At 37.5% G+C, this 24633-nt stretch overlaps 1 protein-coding gene across 3 annotated transcripts in view; it reads left to right on the top strand.

The window, feature by feature from the left end:
• The window catches only part of NBAS (NBAS subunit of NRZ tethering complex), a 405988-nt gene that overhangs the window by 152161 nt on the left and 229194 nt on the right, over positions 1 to 24633 (top strand). For all 3 annotated transcript variants that reach the window (XM_021924592.2, XM_003908295.5, XM_017947297.3), the window contains 4 exons: positions 4463 to 4546; positions 7808 to 7961; positions 14360 to 14545; positions 16506 to 16679. In XM_021924592.2, coding sequence (XP_021780284.2) covers positions 4463 to 4546; positions 7808 to 7961; positions 14360 to 14545; positions 16506 to 16679 — 598 coding nt within the window. The remainder of the gene's footprint in view (positions 1 to 4462; positions 4547 to 7807; positions 7962 to 14359; positions 14546 to 16505; positions 16680 to 24633) is intronic.

The raw sequence follows: 24633 nt of genomic DNA, 5'->3' as shown, positions 1-24633 counted from the left end.
AAGCCAGCATAGTTTATTGTTTGAAATAAAACAGTGAATAGGGTTCTAATATAAAGAATCCTAAAATTAAGCAAAAGCAGCCATTATTTTGTAAAGAGATAATTTGAGTTTACCATATAATCCTTTTTTTTTTTTTTTTTTAAGTGGAGACGATGTATTTAAATCCTAAGACTTCCCAAGCAGGGGAAAAATAGAAAATAAGATGAAATAAAGTATATGTAAATGCAGTTTCATGTTTATAGAACTTGAGATTCAAGTGTCAGTTTTATACTTACCCAAAGTTTCTATAGTTCTATAGGAGGAACGGTATGATTTCTAGGTTTCTTTCCAGCTACAATTTTGCCTAACCCATTTAGTAATTGTCTTAATGTCTAATATTTGAATTGTGAATAGAATCCATGAAAAGGGTTTTCTCTGAATCTTATTAAACATTCTGTCATTCTGCTTACCTAATGAAAGAATAAGTAGCTAAAATTTGGGCAGTTTTCAAAAGGTAAGAACAGAACCAATAATTAATTTGAAATGTAAAGAATGGTGCCATTTAGGGTAACATGTATTCTTGTCTTTTTTTTTTTTATTAACTAAGATATAATGAGATATCCAACTATCCAGTTAGTAGATGTATACCATTACTACTAGTGTAGCTTGCCCTTCCATCAGTTTAATAATATGTATTAGGAAAGCATTGTTGTTCTCACTCTTATACCTGTAGATTCTGTATAAACATACCTCCTTGACATATCCATTTTTTTATAAACAAACTATCACCTTCCATTGCTATATTCCAATCTTAAATTTTTGTGATATCCCTGAGATCACCTTAAAATCTTTTTGTTGTGTTGTCAATTAATTCAACCTACATACAGTTTTTTGAGTCTGCTAAATGCCAGGCACTATTTTGGGTGCTGAGGATATAGCACTAGACAAAATAAACAAGAATCCTGACTTTAAGGAGTTTTTATGTTGGCTGGAGAGAAGATCCTGTTTATTTCTCAAATGTTATCATTTGAAGCAAAATAAAGAACTTATGGTGATTTTATTAGTACTTTATATGCCTAAAATTTGGTTTAAAATACATTATTTTGTAGAAACATCGTGGAAGAAAAAGAGCAAGAAGGAGTTTTTTTGTTTTTACGTGAACATGAGTGATCAAACCTAAGATTAAACCATATTCTGTAGATATTAGTTTTATTGGACTAGTAATGTATTAGTTATATATCTTAGTTTAAATGTGTCTTTTAATATGCATGTAAATGGTCCTTTTTGGGTTGTCTATATTTAATCTTGAGAAGGCTCAAATTGCCCTCTACCGACTGGGCACAGTGGCTCACACCTGTAATCCCAGAACTTTGGGAGGCTGAGGCGGGTGGATCACCTGAGACAAGGAGTTTGAGACCAGCCTGATTGATACTGTGAAACCCTGTCTCTGTAAAAAAAAAAAAAAAAAAAAAATTGCCCTCTACCTGCTGTGTACAGATCTGACTGGTGGCTCCTGATGCATGGAGGGGGAATGGTGGAAAAGTGGTTGGGGTCTAGACTATAGTCCCTATGTCCTTTCTACAGGCAGTTTTAGTATGCTAGCTAAAAGTGTAAGCTTTGGATTCAGACTGGTTGTGTTCAAATCCTGGCTTTGTCAATTTATTATCTTTGTTAGGATGGACAAGTTAATTTATGCTTTAGTTTTCTCATTGTAATATGAGGAAGATGATATCTACTGCATTAGATTGGTAGGACTAACTTGAGACATTTTATGTTAACAGCATTGTGTCATGTCTAGTCCATAGTAGATCAATCAGTGCTAAAGATTATTGTTGTCACTGGTCATTGCTGATATAGCAGCAGCAGCAGTAGTAATAGTAATAGTAATGCTATTTTTATAATCATCGTGGTCATCGTAATCATATCAGTGGTGATCAGCAAATTTAGAAACAGACTGATTGTGCTGTACATTGAAAATACAGCAAATGTGAAAATGTGTTTTGGTTAAAAAAATATATATATATCTGTTTTCTTATTTCTGTTCAGTAAAGAAACCATTTTACAACTTACTAGTGTCTACATACCAAATGAGTATTATTTTGCTGAGGGATCCTATAACTCTTGCATCTAATATATATTTTGAATAGAAAATACAAATCTCAACTTGTGGTACATTTTTCTAAAATTATTTTAGAAAACATTTTATGTAGCTTAAGGAACCATGTCTGCTTTAATTAGAAAGGTCATAATAGCTTGCTAGGTTTATATATTTTCTCCTCATTCCTCAATTCATTGCTATAATTTATTCTTATATGAGAAGACTGTCATCATCATCATCATCCTTGTATCCAGATGTTATCTTTTTTACTTTTCAGTGATCTGTAATAAAATATTAGTTATTGACATGGAAGCAAATAAAATGATTTTTTGTTTGGTGACAAATGGAATAGTATGGTTGTGGCATCCATTCTAAATCATCATTTGTATGATTTAAAATTATGGACTCACACACCTTCAAAAACCTATCTCTGGTACATAGTTTGCTAGGATATTACATGCTAACTGGAAATCTGTATTTTAGATATACAATATAATAAACATCTTATTTTGTATATCTAATGGGGAACCTTGACTTTGGATAATTTGCCCCAATAATAATAACTGCACGGGTGATGCTGTTGACTGATGAATCGTCACTGCCCCTTCCCAGACCTTATTAGCTTTCCTCTTCTGCTTTAAAACCCTCCAGTGGTTTCTTATTACTTTTTACTTGAAGACCAATCTCTTCACCAACATAATTTTCAAACGTTTATGAAGTATTTCTTGTGCAAAGCATGTTGTCTAACCTAATAATATAAGAAAGTGGAATCCTTTTTCTGGGGTTATGATAAATTTTAGGAAAATGCTACTGTTGATATTCAGAAATATTAGAGAAAATGTTTTATTGAACTATAAAGCAAGGCAATTGAAGTTTGTTTTAACAATTTTTGTCTTTATTCTTAATTCAGAATGATTTGGTTGTTTTCGTAGACTCATGGATGTTGAAGCTAAAAGGAACTTTAGAGAGAATGTTTGAAGCCCTTCATTTTAGAGAGTCACATGCCAGAGAGTGCCTAGCTCATGGAGAGACAGATTTGTTACTGTTTCTCAGGTGTCCTGACTTGTGGAATGTTGCTCTGCTCTATTACCATACTGTGTTTACCTTGCTTTTCCGTTTAAATTTATTCTTTTTTTTTTTTTTTTTTTTTTGAGATGGAGTCTCGCTCTGTCGTCCAGACTGGAGTGCAGCGGCGCGATCTTGGCTCACTGCAAGCTCTGCCTCCCGGGTTCACGCCATTCTCCTGCCTCAGCCTCCTGAGTAGCTGGGAGGCACCCACCTCTATGCCTGGCTAATTTTTGTATTTTTAGTAGAAATGGGGTTTCACTGTGTTAGCCAGGATGGTCTCGATCTCCTGACCTCGTGATCCACCCGCTTTAGCCTCCCAAAGTGTTGGGATTACAGGCGTGAGCCACCACGCCTGGCCTAAATTTATTCTTAATTATATTCAATTAGGCCTTATATTTGCCTCCTGTAGATTTTCTTTCTTGATCATGGCTTACTGCAGTCTCAACCTTTCAGTAGGGCTCAAGCCATCCTCCCACATCAGCTTTCTGAGTGGTTGGGACACTGGGATGACAGGCGTGCCACCACAACACCTGGATAATTTTTAAATTTTTTGTAGAAATGAGGTCTCACTATGTTGCTTAGGCTAGTCTTGAACTCCTGGGCTCAAGCAATCCTCTCTCCTTGGCTTCCTAAAGTGTTGGAATTACAGGCACGAGCCACCTTACCAGGCCTAGATTTTCTTTCTCTTTTCAGTGATACTTTTCAACCTGCAGAATCATTCCTTTACTCTTGCTAGTACCTGTCTTCTAGGTCTGTGCTATCTAATATGGTAGCCACTGGCCACATGTGGCTATTTACATTTAACTTAATTAAAATTAAATTAAAAATCACTTTCCTAATGTCAGTAACCATATTTTAATTGCTTATAACCAGTAAGCATTTACATAGCTGGTGGTTACTGTGTTGGATAGCACAGATGCAAAGCATTTCTGTGATCTCAGGAAGTTGTGTTGAACAGCACTGCTCTGGATTGTAAGCTGTTGGGGCAGACGACCATTTGTGTTGGTTTTAACAACATGCACTGCAGGCTCTTGATGAGTTTTTTAGAATATGTGAATGAAAACTTACTCATACCATCCTTTAATTACGTGCCAAATTTTTTATTTGTAATTTTTCTTTTTGAGCCATTTTATGATTCAGCAATATGGTATTTCCCATTTACATAGTATATATAATATGCATCCTGTACCACTTAACATACTATGAGCACAAATCTTAGAGATTAACGTTATAGAGATGCTATTTGCATTATACTCCTTGTGTGGCTAAGTCATTGGGCTAATGTGCATTTTAAACGCTTATTTTTTTTAATTTAAGTTTTAACGGTGACTCCCTGATGATCGTTCCTTGGCATGAACATAAACACCGAGCTAAGGATTGGTGCGAGGAGCTGGCTTGCAGGTCAGTATGAGCCTGCAGGAGGCATCTTGGCTTCTCTGTGGGATGGGTAAACTGATGGCCCTGGCAAAGTGGTGTCTGACCAATGAAACCTTACTTGATGACACTCCCTAATTTAGAAAGTTTGAGTGAAGTTTTAAAAACCTCCTTTGACTCAGTTATGTTAAAATTTTTTAATGGAAAAATTAAATGCTACAAAAGAATTATGTTACAAAATAATACTTATTACAACAACTGTTTTCATTTTGTGTTACTCCCTTTCGGTCTTTCACATATAGTGATATTAATTTTTTTATAGTTGTAATTATGGTATGTATGCAATTTTGCTATTGATTAATTTTAATTTTTATTCTTGTCAGATTTAAGTTTGGGAAGCCTCAGAATGTGTAGGCATCCAGTACTGCAGAAGCGGGGTGGGAGTCGGTGTGGGGCTGAAAATTCACATGAGGGATGTTGGAATCTCTTTATGCCCTACTCCTCAAAGTTGGGTAAATACTCCTTCACTCTCTCTCCTTCCTTTTTGTTTTTTGTTTTTCATGTGAGACAAGAGGTTTATGTTTTTTTTTTTTTTTTTTTTATCTCATGCATTGAGGCAGAGGGCCTCTAAATTGAGCTAGAAAACCTTTAAATTACTGGATATTAGGCACAGCATAGGAGGAGTTGAGTTTTTGGTTTGAAAATGTTGGCATTTAGAAAATGTATGACCTGAATGTCCAAACTCTGGTTTTCTTCCCACTCCCTGCTCCTAGATACAGGCATATTCCCCGAGTAGAAGTTTAGAGAGTTCTTTTCTGGAGGAATGAGTAACCTCTGAAAAGAAGTTTCTAGATACTGAGATATGGTCCTCAAAGGTTAGTGCACCACACGGTCATAATGAAGCCAACAAATGAACAGGTTCTGCTACCCCGCAGAGCTTCCTGGACATCCGAGGTTAGACTCCAGCAGGAAGAACAAATGAACAAGAAGGGCGAAACATACAGAAAATGAAACTGAAAGAAAGTGATACCACATACACAAAGAAAACTTCAAAAATTATCATTAATATTACCTGGAGATAAGAGAAGATACTGTATTTGTGAAATATCAGTATCATTGTATAAAATAGAAACAGAATTAAGAGAAATTTAGGACATTAAAAATGTGATAGTTGGTACATAAAAATTAGAAGAGTTGGAAGATAAAAGCAAGAAACTTTCCTAGAAATTAGGTTAAAAATACATAACTAGAAAATAAGAGAGCAGATATTTAAAAAAACAAGTCTAATACTCAAGTTATAGATGAAAGAGATGTCATGGGTAATAGAAGGGAGGAAATTATAAGAAATAATTCAAGCCTATTGCTTTGAATTGAAGATTATGCATCCTCAGAAATGCCTGTTACATTACAGCGTAACACCATGACCTTCCAGAATATTAGGGATACAGTCTTGTGAAGAGAAAGGCATGTTACATAAAAGGTGTTAAGAATCAGAATGACCTCAGGCACCTCAGGAAAAACACTAGAAACTAGAAAACAATAGAGCAATCCTTTGAAACTTTTGGAGGAGAATATTTTTTTTTGTTGTAGATTTCTGTATCAGTTAAAATCACAGTCAGGTATGAAGTTAAACACCTAAAGGTTTATAAAATGTACTGTTGCCATTGTAATGTCTATGGTAATTGATAGTGTAGAGTTGAAGGGGAGACTGGGGAGAGTGGAAAGCAAGAAGAGAGCTGGGCTAACAAGCCTTTGTCCTTGCTGGTACTCATGCTGGGGGAGAGGAGGATGCTATAGCAAAGATGACTGAAAAGGGGCAGCCAGAGGGAGGAATGCTTCACAGCGTGACGGCAGACTGGCAAGGGGCAAAGGGCATTTCCAGAAGGGGGAGCGATCAGTTCTATCAAAGGGTGCTGAAGAGGAAATAAATACACAGAACTGAAAGAGGTATCAGATGAACTCAGCGTTACTGTTGGTCCCTTTTCCCTGCAAAACTAGAGCAGATGTAAGAGATGCCAGGAGGAGTGAGTTATGTGCTTCGTGCGGCAGAGCTGGGGGAAAATCCCTGGAAGAATGTTAACAACACTGTGAGGCTAGTAAGTGAAGGACCATTCCATATATGGGGAGGTTTTATTGTAGTGGCAGGTATAAGCAAAGTAGGTTGTCTAAGGCATGTGGATAAAATGTCCCAATGTTTACAGGCTGTGTTTCTGCTAATAATTTTAACAAAAATAACAGTAAATAAAATTAAGCACTTCCTTTGTGTCAGGCAGTGCTGTTATTTTGAATTTTCACAACATTCTTGTATAGTGTTTTTCCCCATTTAAATAAAAGGAATAAAAGGAATAAATAGGAATAAAGGAGATCTTAGACTAGTTTTAGTTAAGGAATTTGCAGGTTTCACAGCTTTCTGTGATGGAATTGTACGTCTGATTCTATTCTGACTCCGAAGCTCATTGCCTTACAATAAGAACCATTGTAGCACCAGTCATGTACTACCAGCTTGCTTTAGATGAATGACTATCCCTAATGGAACATAGCATTTTTACATATGCCCATCTGATATCTCTTACTTTCTATTATTTTTTTTTTTGTCCTTAACCGTGGAAGGCAATTGGCCACGATCATTCTCATTAAAAACTCCTCAGAGTCTGCGATCCCCACGAGGTTAGCCCTGTGTACGTTCCTCCCAGATGTGGTTTCTTTTCTTCACATTTGATAGGGAATGGTATAGAGTAGTCCTGCGCTGTGCAAATGTCAGTGCAATACTAAATTGCTGGCACCTAGTAGAGGTATATTATCAACATGAATAAAGTGTATTTCTTCTTATTTTTATGAACATCGAAAACAAGATTTCTTAATTCAAATTCAAATTGGAATCACTGGGGATATTTTCCTAAACTAGGCCTGGCTGGCCAGCACAGGTGATTTTGATTGAGTGGGCCTGTGGTAAGCACCCAGCTGTGTATATTTTGTAAAAGCCTCCCTCGGTGATTTTCGATTTTGTTAATACTTATTTGATTGATTTGTGGCTTAGCTGTTTTGATGTATTATGCCTTCTGATTGTTTAAATCGGGAAAACTGGGGGAAAATAAATTAAGTATCCAAAAAAGTCTCATTTATCTTGTCAGGGTGCGTGTGCATGTGGTAAGATACACAAACCACATCCATGTGTGCTCCCTGTCTCTGTAACCTACTCTCTCCCCATCTCTGTCCCTGTCTGTCACAAAATTATATGTTTTTCCAACATTCTAGTCAGTTATTAATTGGTCCTTTTGTGCTTCACAGAATGGTTGTTGAGCCGAATCTCCAAGATGAAAGTGAATTCTTGTATGCTGCACAGCCTGAGTTACTAAGGTTCAGGACGACCCAGCTTACGGTGGAGAAGGTTATGGACTGGTATCAGACCAGAGCAGAGGAAATAGAGCATTATGCCCTGCAGGTGAGGGGAAATGGCAGCTGCTGCTCAGTAATGCTAGTGGAACTGCCTGGGATCCTTAGGATTCAGTACATGGAGTGGGGGCTGACAGCAGTGCAGGAGTCATGTGTATAATTGCAAGAGATGAATTGAATATTTATTTCTTAGTTATCCTGTGCATTAGAACGTTGTGTGGCTTTTATTTTGGATTCTTACAGAGCAGGTGCATACAAATAACGTTGAAACCTAAGTTGCAAAATGTGGTACATATTGTCCCTTGTTTTCTATATATTTTTCATGGACTTAACACCATATAATTTAAAAGATCATGTCTACTTACAAATGCTTGGTTAATCCGCTGTTTTATTGCAGTAATGCAGTTGATTGTAACTTTGCCTTTCAGGAACCCTGTTTGAAGTCGTTTCTGATGTTTTCCTGAAGTTCATGCCTAATTTCTCTCAGTTCTTAGACACTTTTGCAGAGATGCCAAACAGCTGCATTAGAGAAGGATCTGGAAGAGAGAGATGAGGATTATACTGAACCTTAGGGTATCTGAATACTAATCTTGACTCTTCAGCTAATAGACTTTATGACTCAGACCTATTGCCTGCCTTTTCTGTACGTTGATTTTCCCGTGGGGTTGGTTCTAGCCAGCAGATGACAATTTCTTTCTTCCACGTTCAATCTTGACTTTTTACTGCCTGTCCTACCATCAGCCTTTGATTTGACAGGAAAGGTGAATCCGGCGGGTCTGGTGAAGCAGCAGTACCATGGGAGGTAATATGTACTCCCTTGTTTAAATTTCTACTTAGTTGAGCTTCAAGTCAATGACAAGTTTTTAAAAAATTTTAAAAATAAATAAAATGAATTTCTACTTAGTGTATCTAGCCTGACCCATGTGTTTCCATATGATAGACTTCTTGAATTTCTGCTTAACCTAATTCCTATTTATAATACTCATAGCATTGACGATGAATTATTTACTGAGCTGTTGGGGATGTTCTAGACTAAACTCTTTGGGTGATGGCCAAGAACATTTGTGATTGACATCCTAAGTGTATGAAGATGCACTTTTGAAAATGTGTAGAATCTGACGAGATAACACAATGAAGTGAATCTCTGGAAATAAGCTAGTTCAATTACTTTAATTCTGTATTTTATAAATAAAGTTCACAGAAAGGAGAATGAACGTCTTGCACAGGGACACACAGTGGCAGAGCCAGACAAAATCTGGGTCCCTGTATAATCTTTTAAAATAGAATCTATATTAAAAAAACTGTAAAAAAAAAAAAAAAAAAAAGATCAACTACACATAGGTTGTTGTAACATGAACCTAGACATTTTTTAAGATTTCAGTGGTATCGTATGACTTATAGGAGTTTGGCAAATATATGTGTTCTACTGTTATCTCTGGCTAACGAGAAAAATGATTTTGTTAGATGGATATGTTTTGTTTGAACATTTTGTAGTTTCCTAGTTGAACTTCTAGATAAAGCTCTTTGAGAATAAGGAGAAAAGTGTTTCTGGTTTGTGTGTGTATTTATACATTAAAAAAAACTTATTTCTAGGTAGTTTTGTCAGTTGAGCTAGGAATGTGAATTAAAAAATTTCTCATGTCCATAAAAAGTGCTGGGCAACTAGTATCAAGAATTTTGAAAGATCATTAATGATTCCTCAATTTTTGGTGTTTAAATATTTTGTAACCCAAATTTCAAACATTATTCAGTTTCAAAAAATTAGTAACAGAAAAAAATGCCACAGTGGAATGCAAAATAAGCTGTGGGTTTTTTTACAATTAGCTATTTTGTTATTTATTTATAGACTTTAGTTTTTAGAGGAATTTCAGGTTTGCAGAAAAATTGAATAGGAAATACAGAGTTCCCATGAGTCCCCTTTCCCCACATTGCTCCCCCGACCCACAAGTTATTAGTAACGTCCTGCATTTGAGCAATGCATTTGTTAGCACTGAAGAATCAAGATGTCCTTTAGTAGGTGAACAGTTAAATTGTGGTGTACCCACAATGGAGTATTTACTCAGCTCTAAAAAGAAATGAACCGTCAAACCGTGGAAGACATGGAGGAACCTGCAATGCCTATTACGTAGTGAAGGAAGCTAATCTGAAAATCTGACTGCATACTGTATGATTCCAACCATATGACTTTTGGGAAAGCCAAAACTGTGGAGTCAGTGAAAAGATTAGGGCTTACAAGGGGCTAAGGGAGATGGAGGAATGAATGGACAGGGCACAGAGGAGTTTTAGGGCAGTGAAACTCTTCTTCATTGGATACTATAATGGTGCATATGTGTCACTGTGCAGTCGTCAAAACCCTTGGAATGTACAGCACGACGAGTGAACCCGAATGTAAACCGTGGCCTTTGGGTGATGATGATGTGTCAGTGCAGGTTCATGGGCTCTGGTGGGGGTACTGATAGTGGGAGAGGTTGTGTGGTGGAGGGTGGGGCAGGAGGTATATGGAAATTGTACTTTTAGCTCAATTTTGTGGCAAACCTGAAACTGCTCTAAACCATAAAGTGTATTAAAGGAAAATCCTACAGAGCTTTCTGAAACTTAAATTTGTAAATCACCTAGTGATAATGCCTGGACATCTTGAATTCTCTTTTTGAGTAATAAGGGATAATTATAAAGAAAGTAAGATGATTTTGGAGGACTTCACTTGGCTTGTATTCTTTCTCTCATTCTTTCATTTATTTTAAAACACTTAGAGGCTTTTTTTTTTTTTTTTTTTTTTTTGCTTCATGTTAGGTATTGATGTTTCATGTGGGTTATGCTATGATCAAAGTGATATCTGACATAGTTTTATCTTTTTCATTTTTAGAGATTTAATTGATGTGGGACTTCTTTTTCCTTACTGCCTTTAGCAAAACTTGTTTGTTGGTTTAGGAAAATGTTTATTGTGGTGAATTTTATCTGGCAAGGGCTTGGGGTATATGATATTGTTCTGTAAGTTGCATTAGAGCCTACTTTCAGTTAAAGTGTCAGTAATTTTGTTTTAAAACATTTATACTTCAGTAAGTATTTGGGAAGGCAACAGATATTAAGCTGATATTAAAAATACTAGTTTGGGTCACAAAATTGGTGAGTATATTCCAAATTGCTGATGTACTGTATGTTCAGACTATCACTTGCACAAAACTGTGCTCTATGCATCAAGTTTTCTTAATGCTTTCTGAGAATTCATTTGAGATAGAGTTTTTTTTTTAAGTTGTTATAAAGATAGATGTATTCTTTCAGACTTGAACTTTGTTTTTATTAGTAGGCATTAAGTTAAAAAAACATGTATCTCTTGAAGTACTGCGAGAGTCCCCATGTTTTGCCTCATACTGTACCTCCCTCTACTGTTCTCCCCTTGTATTTATTTGGACCACTCTTTCCAACTGAAATGCATTTCTTCTTCCTTCACTTCATCTTCAGTTGTTCTTCCCTAGGTCTTTGAAGGGCTGTGAGTGTGCCTTTATTATTGCCTGGCATTTTTTCTTGGCATTACATTGCCGCCCCATATTCCCCTTCTCCTCTACTCCTTTTACCCCACCACTTCCCTCAGCAGTCTCAGAACATGATTTGACTTTGTATTTTATTTGAAAATTTGAGAACTCCATTCCATTTGCACTTGCTCCTTCCAGCTTTTCCTGAGGAAGAGGGCTCTCCTCTTTTGGTCAGAACCACTTTCTTTCCTTACCTTGCTCTAGATTCCACAGTCCCACCTGCTTAGATTGGCTTTCCCAGCCATCTGTTTTCTCTGGCTTGTGTCTTTTACCTCCCCTTCTATACTGAGTCTACTCTCTCTGCCCCTCCCCTTTTTGTAGGCATAAAATTCACATCCCTTGCATTTTATAAATAAAAATGTAGAGCCATATTCTCCTTGGCTGCTGCTGCTGCTGTTTTTTTTTCTTTTTTTTTTTTGCTTTTCATTTCTGTCACAGTTCAGCTCAGAAATAGCCACTCTGCTTTTTGTTTACTCCTCATTTCCCCACAGCCTGGTGACTCCCACTGCCCCACTGAGACCACACTCAGTAAGTCTGATAGCCCACCTCAGTCTGCCTCTTAATGTCATGTTCCCTTCATTTGTGGTTTAACATCCTTACTTTTTGACACTATTCACTGTTTCTTTCTTGTAGTTCTTCTTCGGCTTCTGTGATATTATTCAAGGTGTTTCTTGTGTTGTCTTAGCCATTCATTGTAGTCTCATCCTAGGGCTCATGTTGTTTGGCCTTGTCCCTTAATTATTGCTATTGCCCAGCGTGCTACTGTTATTACTAGAGGAGAGTCTGCAGTTGTGACCCTTTTAGGTCCCTCTCCCCAAATATTGTTCTACGATGTGTGTGCTGACAATTCTCAAATATCATCGTCAACCAAGTACATGTACTTTGGCACAGGTTTTTTCTTCTTTTTGGACCTACTGTTGGGCATCTGTATCAAGATGTCTCATGGGCACCTCAGAAGCAACATGGTCAATATAGAATTAAAAGCCAGGCATGGCATGGTGGCACATGTCTTTCTCCGTTGCTGAGGTGGGAAGATCACTAGAGCCCAGGAGTTCAAGGCTGTAATGTGAATAGCCCACTGCACTCCAACCTGGGCAGTATAGCAAGACCTTGCCTCTAACACACACACACAAACACTCTGTCACACACGCACTCACACACACACACTCACACACGCTCACACACACACTCTCCCACACACACTCTCCCACACACACACTCCCATAGACACACACAGTCACACATACACAATTTTTACTTTTGATAAATGTACTCTTCTACACACACACACACACACATGTGTATATATGAATTTCTCATGTGATGAGAAATCATTCTAGACTCCTTTTTACTCAAATCTCTCATCTGCTCTGACCAAATTTCACAAATTCTATATGCTTCATTATCTGTTATGTTCTTTCTCTTGTATGTCTTCAGGAACACTGTCATAGTTTAGCCCCTTACTGTTTTTGCCCAGTACATTGGAAATATGCAACAAGTATTTACTCTCTATGAATAAATGTGTGAACTAATCAGTCAATAAATGGGAAATCAGTGTTGTTTCTGTCAGAATTTCTCTAATACTGGTAACCATAATTCTTCTGACCAGCCTGCCTATTTTCACTCTAGTCCGTTTCCAGTTCATCAGGCACATTTCATTCATCAGTCAGTAAATGCTTAGTATTCTTTCCAAAGTGTAGATCTATTTGTGACATGTCTCACACAGAAATCCTCTGCTTTCCTGATCAGCTGCTTGTTCCTTCGCTTGACACACAACGTTCATGATCCAGCCTGTCCCTGCTACTCTAGCCGTCTTTCTCATCGCTTCCCTTCATAGCTGCTTTTCAGTCACATGGAATTGTACTTTCACAACTCACCATGCATCTCTGCATTCCATGCTGCTCTCTTTCCCATAATCTTCCTTCCTCACCTAACGAATACCCCTTGATTCTTTAAAGTTCATGCTGAGTGTTCCCTCCTCTGGGACCCTCTCAGGCTGGCTAAGTGCTGTCTTCTGTGGGATCCGCATCACACACAGCACTCACCGCACTCTGCTTCGGCCATTGTGGTTGTCTTTTCCTACAAGGCTGAGAGATCTTTGAAGGAAGAGACCTCCTCTTACTCAGTTTTGTATTCCTAACAGAAATGGCGAATGGTGCTTATCTCATAGTAGGTCCTCATAAATAATTGGGAATAGGAGAGTAAGAAGTAGTTTGAGAGATAATGGCTTTAGACTACACTAGATCATTTCTCCATCACTCAGAGGGTGTATCAGTTCATAAACTTGACCAGGAAATAGGGGTTAAATGGCTGTTTCCTGAGCATCTGCAGGAATATCATTCTGTGTTTTTGTCTTTTGAAGGCTAAATATTTGAATTGAGACTAAGGAAGTGTTTGTACCATCGTTATTCAGCAAATATTTATTGAATGACTTTTCTATGGGAGGGAGTGTGAAAGGATAGATACTAAACAGGAATATAAAAGTAAAACCTTCAAAACAAACGTTCTTTCTGGAAGCACAGTGGTAATAGTAAAAATAAGGTTATTTTGGCATTATCATTAGTAGGTATGTGTTTTTTCTCTACTTGTTATGTAAATATAATGTTGTAAGAATTAAAAAGAGAAATATGTAAAGCTGCATTGTGAACTGTAACACTCTACAAATTTATAATAGGTTGGTTGTCCTTCTCTTATCTTCCGTATTTCTTGCCGATTGTTTAATTCATTTGAAACAGTTTGATGCAGATATATTTGATAAAGTACTCTGTTGTTTTTGCAGTAAATGAAAAACATATGTTACTGGTAATGTAATTTTATAAATGATTATAAGAATTAGATTCTGTACCGGAGACTTTTACTTTAGAATAGATGAGAAATATATAATCCTTAGGAACTTATTGTTGCTTTTCAATTTTAGGTGGACTGTGCATTGTCACTTATTCGACTTGGGATGGAGCGGAATATTCCTGGTTTGCTGGTTCTCTGTGATAATTTGGTTACTCTGGAAACATTGGTTTATGAAGCTGGGTGTGACGTAACTCTCACCCTGAAAGAACTCCAGCAGATGAAAGACATTGAAAAACTAAGATTGCTGATGAATAGTGTAGGTTTTACTTTAACTTCCTTTTTAAACACTTTAAAGCATTTTCTATGCACTTTGATACATATATGTCTCAAACCAAAGATGAAATGTTCTCCACACCTGAGAAGTCGGTAAATAAAGATTGACTTTTTTCACAATAAAATATTATGGAGAACTTATGAAACACATATAAAACTATTTTGGTTGTGTTTATACCTTGCTTGCCCTTTACTCAGACCCACTCATATAACTTTTTTTTTTCCTTTCTAGTTAGATGTATTTCTAAAGTAGCTAGTGATTCTAGTAATCCTGTTTCTAACCTATCACTTTGTTAAAATTCCCATTACTTATAATTTCAAGGACTGGAAAAAGTATCAGGGTTAAGAGGACTGGGTGGTTGTGTGAAGAAAACATCTTGGCTTCAGGGTTAGTGTGTTTAAGAGAATTTTCCCACTGATTCTTAGATCATTCTGTGCTTTTTCCCCAAAATTAGGACCTTATTTCTACTCCGGCCACAGAGTCAACAGGCGAGAAGGATGGTGCTGTGGAGGTGGTAGCTGTCAATGTTCTTTCTAGTCTTTTGCTCATTGGCAGCTTAGGTTGAATGGGCCAGAAGAAGGGGCAGAGTCACAACTGCATGATAGATTCTTTTTCCTCCCTGGACTCTTTCTCTCTCCTTCCCTTCCACATTTTCCCCCATCTTATATTTATCTTCCTTTTTCTTTTTCTTTTTTTTTTTTTTTTTGAGACGGAGTCTCACTCTGTCGCCCAGGCTGGAGTGCAGTGGCCGGATCTCGGCTCACTGCAAGCTCCGCCTCCCGGGTTTACGCCATTCTCCTGCCTCAGCCTCCCGAATAGCTGGGACTATAGGCTACCCACCACCTCGCTCGGCTAGTTTTTTTTTTGTATTTTTTAGTAGAGACGGGGTTTCACTGTGTTAGCCAGGATGGTCTCGATCTCCTGACCTTGTGATCCACCCGTCTCGGCCTCCCAAAGTGCTGGGATTACAGGCTTGAGCCAACGCGCCCGGCCAAAACATTTTTTTTTTGCATTGTTAGTAGAGACGGGGTTTCACCTTGTTGGCCAGGTACTGGTCTTGAACTCCTGACCTCAGATGATCCACCCGCCTTGGTCTCCCAAAGTGCTGGGATTGTAGGCACGAGCCACCTCGCCTGGCTTATCTTCCTTTCGTCTCTCCCTCTGTCTTTACCTTCCTGTTATCTTATTAGTTTCTTTTCCTGATAATCTACCTAATTAAAATTAATTTGTGTTGTATGTTGACTCCTCTTAAGAGCTTTAGGTGTATCTTTTAAGGGATAATTAAGAGAAACCATAATGAGTGAAACTATCTCTGTCATCTGGAATTTTGTAAAGGTGGTTATAAAGGGGCAAAACAAAACAAAGAGGAAGAAGAAAAAGAAGGGAGAGATTTCTGACTTTTATAGATGAAACCCTTTTTTTTCTATTGGCCACTATTTTAGAACCTGTGCTTATTTGTCTATCTCTCTTTCTACTTTTTTCGTTCAGTCTTTGTTCACCCTTTGTTGATCTAAGGTCTCCTCTGTCTGTCTCTGCCTCTTTTTATACTCACTCTCTTTTTGGGTATGCCTTCTCTTTGCTCTGGACGACCTCATGACTGAGCTGGAGTAGCAACATGTTGGTTTTCTAGAGCTGATTAGGCTCCTTGGGACCCCACATTGCTTATGATGAGCCATAGTGATATTGATGAGCCATAGTGATATTGATGAGCCATAGTGATATTGCTGTGTCAGCTCTACTAGCCCCAGTAGCAGGTGATTCATTTTCCTGCTACCTGTCAATCCACATGTGAGTGGTGAACTGGACTGTGTGTTTTAGAGTGTTGGGTTTGCGCTGTTTAACATCAGTCTGAGGACCTGTAAGCTTTAGAACTTGTTGTCTGATATAATAAGACATTTAGTTAAACTTCATTCTTGTTTGTTTTGCTTGATTGTACTTTCAGTGTTCCGAGAACAAATATGTGACAAGTGCCTACCAGTGGATGGTTCCCTTTCTTCATCGTTGTGAGAAACAGTCGCCTGGTGTGGCTAATGAGCTATTAAAAGAATATTTAGTAACTTTAGCTAAAGGGGACTTAAAATTTCCCCTGAAGATATTTCAGCATTCCAAACCAGATGTAAGTAGAAACTAACTTCTTAAAAGTCTGTGCACTTTTCCCCCTAGAGTATTAGGTTTTATTTATAGAATTTTTATAGTAGGCTTTGCAGATAATTTCCATTTAAACAGAAAAACAAGTGGTTGTCATTTTATTGTTTAAAAAGTTTTAACAGCATAGTCCAAATTTTTTGAAAGTTCGTAAAATTGTGTTTATTTTGATTGATTTCATTCGAAAGTTTGTTTGCCATCTACTATATTTAAGAAACTGGCAATACCAAGAAGACTAATAGTTGGCAAGTATTGAATTCTTCTATACATGACTTTCCCAGTGTTACCTCATTTAATCCTTATAATAATCCTATGGCGTAGATACTTTTATTATCTTAATATTACAAGAAATGAAAATCATGATATAAAGTGAATAGGGTAATTGCCCAGGGTTACACAGTAAGTAGAGAAACCAGGATTTAAACAGTATTCTAATTCCACACTGTGTCCTTAACCACTACACTTTTTCCTACCACAAACAGGAAAGGGGAATGTTTCTGCCCTTGAGGACCTTCACAGTATTTATGCAAATCCTTAAGTTATCATAAGACATCTTGAAATTATTCCTTTTTTCTTTCTTTTTTTTTTTTTTGAGACAGAGTCTCACTCTGTCTGCCAGGCTGGGGTGCAGTGGCACAATCTCGGCTCACTGCAACTTCTGTCTCCCGGGCTCGAGCAATTCTTCTGCCTCAGCCTCCCGAGTAGCTGAGACTACAGGCGTGTGCCACCACGCCCAGCTAATTTTTGTATTTTTAGTAGAGACGGGGTTTCACAGTGTTGACCAGGCTGGTATCGAACTCTTGACCTCAGGTAATCCTCCCGCCTCGGCTTCCCAAAGTGCTGGGATTACAGGTGTGAGCCACTGCACCTGGCCGACATTTTGTAATTATTCTTAGTAATTCTTATATTTGCTTGCAACTACTATATATGTATAGCTTTGTATTTCTAAAGGGTACAAATGATTGTTCGTGTTTCCTGGTAGTATAGTCATTTTGTTAAGTGCAGTATACTTTGACAATATCACAAACCTAAAAATTTAGCCATAGATCAAATATACTGTTTCAAGAGATAATGTCTCCCTTTCCATTGGAGGGTATGCAAGCAAGTTGGCAGAGCCACGGAAGGCGCTGACTTTGTAGTAAGGTTCAAAACATTATATTGGGGTTCAAGCAGAAGCCATTTGGGGCTCCTTCCAATTCTGAATTCTGGCTGGGACTGTTTCCTTGCACCGGCCTTCATTGGCAATGTCTGGTAGATACATGGTCATGGACCAGTATAATCAAGATGGAAAGGAAAGCGTTGCTTCGTTAATATTAGATATGTTTTGGTTTCTAAAAGGTTGGTCTGTCAGAAGTATATCTGTTAATTGGGTATTTAAAATTTTCTGTCTTCTCTGAAGCAGTTTGCTCTTGGTAATCTGATTTTAAGTTTGGGGTGGTGAGATCAGGGTGGACGGCTTATGGCAGCAGAATACTTTGTGAGAAGCAAGATGGAGTAAATATGAATGTTTTATGAGGAAGAAAGAAGTGACTTTAAATTCTTTCCAGTAATCTCGTGTGTTATACTTCCGTAAATCCTTTGTGTATAGTCAGCTTTTTGTTGTTTTCACTTGGCAATTTAGCATATGGCTTTTGAATAAAACATACAGCCATTCACCTTTGTTGAAATATGTGAATCTCAAAGCAGGAAACAGTGATGTTGTTGGGCTTTTCCTTTCCAACCCAACTTCTGTATTTCTCTCAGTGCTGTCTTTCTACAACATACATGTGATCATGTCATAATCTGTGGAAGGTTTTCCGTGACTGACCATTGCTGACCAGTAAATGTTGGAATCTCTAGAGTGGCTTGTAATGTTCTTTGCTGTCTGCTTCCTGTCTGCCCTTTAGCTTTATTTCTCTCCATGTATGCACTAGGATACCCACATGGAACTTCTTAACTCCTCCCCTATCTGGTTCACTCTTGGCCCTCCGTGTGCTGCGAACTGCTTCCTTTGTTTGGAGTAGTGATCCCCTTTACTTCACTTAACAAATACCTGCCTATCCTTCAAGGTCCTGCTAAGATTCTCTCTATTATGAAACCTTCTGTGACTTCCCTGTCTTCATACTCTGTCTCTATTATAGCTCTTGTCATACTGTGCTGTATTTATTTGTTTACATGTTTGTCTCTCTCTCTCTTTGCTTTCTGTGTATATCTTCTAGATCTTACTTATCTCCTTATTACCAGGGAATTGCACAGTGGCTAGTAGAGAGCAAATATCAGCAAATTTTGGCAGGGCAAGTGAATAAATGATTGAATGATTGAAACTGGTATCAATATAAAAAATACAACAAGACAAATCTCTAAGTGAAAAGATTTTATTTGGGAACAATATTTGAGAAGTAGGACTGCAATTCAAGACATGCATACAGACTGAAGTGGCTTCCAATATGTGTGGAGATTAAGGGAATAGGTTAGGGTTTACTGGGGAAAGAGGAGGTTGTGCAAGTTGTTTTGAAAAGAAATCCTTTTGGTGCTGGCAGTGTCTTACAAGAGCTGGTGAGTTCTGATTTGCAAGCGTCAGTTGTAGTAAGATAGGGCTTTGTAATCTTGGGGTTATGGTTAGGCTCTTGTAGTTTTGGGTTGGGCTTGAGAGAGTTTTTGAAATAGGCAAGTGTTTATGTAGAAGTAATAAGTTGTCCTTGTGTGATTCATGTAGTCGACTGTGGTTTGGAAAAATTTTTGTGATAGTTCCTGTTATTAGGCAAATGATGTCTAAGAGCCCCCCTCCCGCCCCGACTTCATGGCTCTCCCCAGCTCCATTTGCCAGGGTTTGACACAGTGACTTCTATTTTGAATGTTATAAATTTCACACTGTATTTTATTATGTTGCTTTATATAACTTGATTACATTTGTTTGCTTTACTAAAATTGTGCAGGGAGCCTTGTTTGTATTTTACTTGATTACTTGCAAAAACAATGCACCTCAGAGCTTCCATGAATCATGCACAAAGTATTTTTAGTAACGTAATAGGTGCAATTATTTCTGTATCAGACAGGATAGACTAAGTTATGCTACGTTAACAAGTGACATCTATATCTTAGTAGCTTACGGCTGTGGACATTTATTTCTCACAAGTGTCATGTCAGCTGTGGTTGGCCTCTGCTGTGTCCCATGTCTTACTCATTTGGGGACTTAGGGAGAAAGAACATTCCTCTTTTCTCTCTTGTGGCACAGGAAAAAGAACAAAGTAGATACACACAGTGGCTCACAAAACTTCAGTCCAAATGTAGCTTAGGTTACGTCTTTACATTTCACAGGTCAAAGAACATCTCATGGGCAAGCTTGATGTTAATGGGGCAGTGAAGAGTAATCCTCTCAAAGGAAGAGAGGAGCGAATACTTGGGAATGATAATGAAATTGACCAGAGTCATAATGATAAAGAAATGGATCTTGAGACGTATCCCAGTGCTACCACTACACTTAGCTGCCACATTTGTCTCTGAAACCGTCACATATGCCTCGAACCTCCCTCTTTTTAAAAATAGTATCTTAAAGCACTCCTTTCTGATTTTAAGCCATTGTTCTTTGCTTGGATTCCTCCTTGGAAAGTGAAACTTGGGAAGAAACTTGGGCTAGTCCTAGGTAGGAATAACTGGGGGCCAAAAGCTTCCGCCTTCTCATATTGTTCTCTGACTTCTAAACTAGTAATTTTTGAGTGTATCTGTGCCTCAGAACCATGTGTATTTTTCTTAGCATTTTCTGTGCTCAATCCAGATATAATGGATTAGAAATTAGCGGAGGCATCCTGGAGTACGTGTTTGACAATTTATTCGTGATTTTGATGGAAAACCAGGAACAACTGCTTTAAATGTTCACTCTTCTTTTAACAAATAGGACTTCACTAGGTATCATAGCTTTGTTAGGTGCCATCTTTTTTGTTCATTTCTGATTACATATGTCAGTGAGCAATTTTAGTTTGAAAATGACCTTTTCTTATTTAATGCTTACTATAGAATATTTAGAAAACTCAAAAAACATAAAGATGAATACAAATTTTTGTAGCTGGCAATATCATTGACTAGAAATTCTAAAAATGTTACCACTAAAATATTTAGAAGTATTCATTAAAATGTTAATTTAAAAAAAAATCTGTTTACCTGCATAGTTGAACTTTTAGGAAAACAAGGGAAATTTCTACCAGGCAAAAGTGAAGAGAGAGGTAGAAGTGAGAGAAATACTCATGAGAAGGAGGGAGTGGCTAGGGATAGGGATTGTGGTCTTGAAAACCTGTAGAGGAGTGAATTTTAATACCTGTCTTCACATAGAAGGTGAAGTCTTTGAAATGATGAGTCAGAAGTCAGACTTCTGGTAGGTCGTGAGTGACCTGGTCAGCTGACCCTGGAGCCAATTTAGGGCGCTTGCCTTGGCTTCAGAGTCACCACAGCTGTGGCCAGTCACTTGGCCAGCAGATGCTGTAGGCTGAGAAGCCATCCACTGAAGAGGGGTACCACGCAAAAGAACAGGAGGAGGAAACAGGCCAATGCTGTAACTCAGGCTGAAATTGAACAGCCTACAGAGGGAGAAAGTGTTCAAGGCCAAGGAAGCTACAGCACTGGGATCCCACGGAACTGCAGGAGACCCACAGGAAGATGCCTATCTTCCAGACCTACTTCTAGCAGAACTGGGATGAAGTCTTCGACAACCTTTGCCATATTGGCTGGAAATCCTTGGAAACTTCCAGAAGAAAGGAACACCTGTTTCATGGACTGGCATTTTAGATGCCCTCGTGGAATATGAAGCTTTAGCAAAGCTCAAGTTATATTCTTGTGAAAAGGCATTAAATTATTTCTGTATATTATATAGTTGGTCTTTTAACTTTTTGAGAGTAGCAAATCTAGCTTCTTTGTATAGACTTAGAACTTATCCAAAGATTTTATCTTTTCCCCTCATATTTCTTAGAAATTTAATGAGCACATGTTGTCTGTTTTCCTATGCCTTTTAGCTCAAGTACACATAAATCAATGTTGACTTTTTCTTTCTTAGATCTAGTAAAAAGAAATACACTTCTTTGAAGAAAAAAAAGGATGGAATAATTTTTTTTTGTTCTAACACTTTCTTGAAGGTCCTGGGCTTTATGAAAAAATATTAAATAGTTACTTGAACCTGTGAGAAGTTGCAGCAAGCCTTAAAGTAGTTTATTCTTGCTAATGGTTAGAATAATGAATACTTGTGAATTGTTTGGGCTACATTTCGTTTCTCTTAATCAAAACCAGATAATAGAATTCACAAACTTTCTATGTGTTATTACTTGGTATACTGATACTCATTTAAAATTAAAGACTCTTTATCATGCAGAAAATGAAAGAAAAAGAAGATATAAGACTTCTGTATAATGCCAGGGCTCTTTAAAGGATCCATTGTCAATAAAAGTGTAGAGTAGGAAACTGCTTATCCATTGGCACATGAAGTCAGCAGAGGAGCGTGGCTCCCTGGGCATGTATTCTGGATTAGAGGGGAGTGGGGAATGTGGGGGCAGGGAGTTGCTTTCTGAGCAGTCAAACAAGCTTGCCTAACATGAATATGTGCTTTCAGTTAATACTCCTCTGTGACCTGTGATAAAACTGGACATGGGCTGGTGATACCTAGTTTGCTTGGTAGTAGCAAAAGCAAGACCTCTCTGAAGGACTCACTTTAATCTAGACTGTACAAGATTCTTAAAGCTTTGATAAAGATGAGTTTACAATCCAACTTTATAAAACACAAAAGGAAAGTAAACTTTGAGCAAAACTCAGTGGCAGGCCTTGCTCCCCTTCTCTTCTGGTAATAGATGATCAGATGCAGGCTATAAAATGAATATTTTAAATATTTAGGATATGAGGAAAGAAATAAAGACCATGAGATAGGAAGGAGAAATTGTGAGAAAAGAAAAGATTTGAAAAAGAAGCACATAGAACTTTTATAGTTGAAACTGTAGTAATAAAAGCAAAACATTAAATGGATGGATTCAAAAGAATTTTGGCTACAATTGAAGAAAGAATTGAAATATTGAAGATAATCTAAGAAATTTTCTGGATTGTTACACATGAAGGTGAAGAAATCAAAAATATACAGGGTTAAAAGACATTGAGGATAGAGAGAGCAGGTCTGACATAAGAGTTCCAGGAAGAGAATAAGCATTCCAGGAAGAGAGACTGGAGATGACAATAAGCAGGCAGTATTCGACGTGGGACTTTCCTAAAATCAATGAAAGATACGAGGTGCATTCAGATCTTGAGGAAGATTTTTGTGAAACATAGTTCAGCCTATATTTAGATGCACTCTAATGGAACTTAAGGATACCATGGACACAGAGAGAATCTTAAAAGTGGCCTAGCGTAAACAAAAGTTACAGTCAAAGGAAAACCGTAAATCTGAAAGGAGACTTCTTAAGAACAATGGATACCAGAAGACAATGAAATAATATACGTGTTAAATGTCGAGTAAAATTAACCTTGATATTTAAGTCAACCTAATAGTTAATGATAGCCAGCATTTACTTGATGCTTTTAAAAAAACTTTTTGTAGGGATGGTGTCTTGCTACGTTGCCCAGGCTGGTCTCTGGAACTCCTGGCCTCAAGCAGTCCTCCCGGCTCAGCCTCCCAAAGCACTTGGATTATAGGCATGAACCACCGTGCCTGGCTACTTAATGCTTTTTCGTTGGTAGTTATGTTTTAAACATTTCACATGTATTAACTCATTTAAAGTTTTTTATGACTATATAGCTATCATTGTTCGCATTTTATAGATTCAGAAAAGCAGAGTAGTTAGCTAGCTTGCTCACATTATATGTTTCTTATTTACTGATGCATTAGGGATTTAAGCCTAAGTAGTGTGACTTCAAAACCTTTAAGCTACATAGTATACTGCATTTCTAACCCAGGATATTTTACATAGAGACACTATCATTCAAATGTGAGTGTAAAAAAGACTTTTTACAGATAACTGAAAACAGAGTTTATCATTTACAGACCCATCCTGAAAGAATTATTCAAGGATGTACTTCATGAAGAAGGAAATTATATCCAAAAAGAAAGTAGTGAGATATAAGAGGGAATGATAAAGAGTGGGGAAAAAAGAATCATACTTAGGAAACAGTAAATATGAGAAAAATGTAAATAAGCATTCAGTGTATAAATTAATAATAATGAAAAAGTATGGAAAGTATTAAAAGCAGGACGAACAATAGTAAGAAGGGAGTTTTAGTGTCAGAGTTAAAATGATCAAAGGATCTGAATTGTTCAGGTGTTGGATGAGGATAATCTTAACCAGACTTTGAATAGTCAAGTATGCATATTACTTTATTATATTTTTATTCTGACGTATAGCACGTGTGGTAGGTAGAATAATGGCCTCCCAAAATGTCCATGTCCTAATTCCTGAACCTATGAAGATGTTACCTTACCTGGCAAAAGGGGCTTTGCAGGTTTGATTAAACCAAGGACTGTTAGATGGCAAAGCTATCCTGAATTATCCAGGTGGGCCCAGTCTAACCACATGAGTCCTTAAAGGTAGCAGATCTTTCCAGCTGTGGTTAGGATGCTATAGAATTGTCAGAGTGATGCTGTCTTTGAAGATAGAGAAAGGGGCCATGAGACAAGTAGTGTGGGCACCCTCTAGAAGCTGGAAAAGGCAAGGAAGTAGGTTCTCTTCTAGAGCATCTGAAGGAACACATTCAGTTGCTGACAACTGAATTTTAGCTCAGTCAGGCCCATTTTGGTTTCTGACCTACAGAACTGTAAGAGGATAAATTTGTGTTAAATAATCAAGTTTGTGATAATTTGTTATGGCATCAATAGAAAACAAATACGGCATACATAACAGAAAACTACACATAATGTATAAGGCTAGATATTTTTCTAAAGAGAACACCTGTGTAATTGCCGTTGAGGGTCTTTTGAAAAATTT

This window comes from Papio anubis, chromosome 14 (genome assembly GCF_008728515.1).
Source record: "Papio anubis isolate 15944 chromosome 14, Panubis1.0, whole genome shotgun sequence".
Lineage (NCBI taxonomy): Eukaryota > Metazoa > Chordata > Mammalia > Primates > Cercopithecidae > Papio > Papio anubis.
The sequence above is the reverse complement of the archived record's forward strand: the minus strand, read 5'-3'. Positions and strand labels throughout refer to the sequence as shown.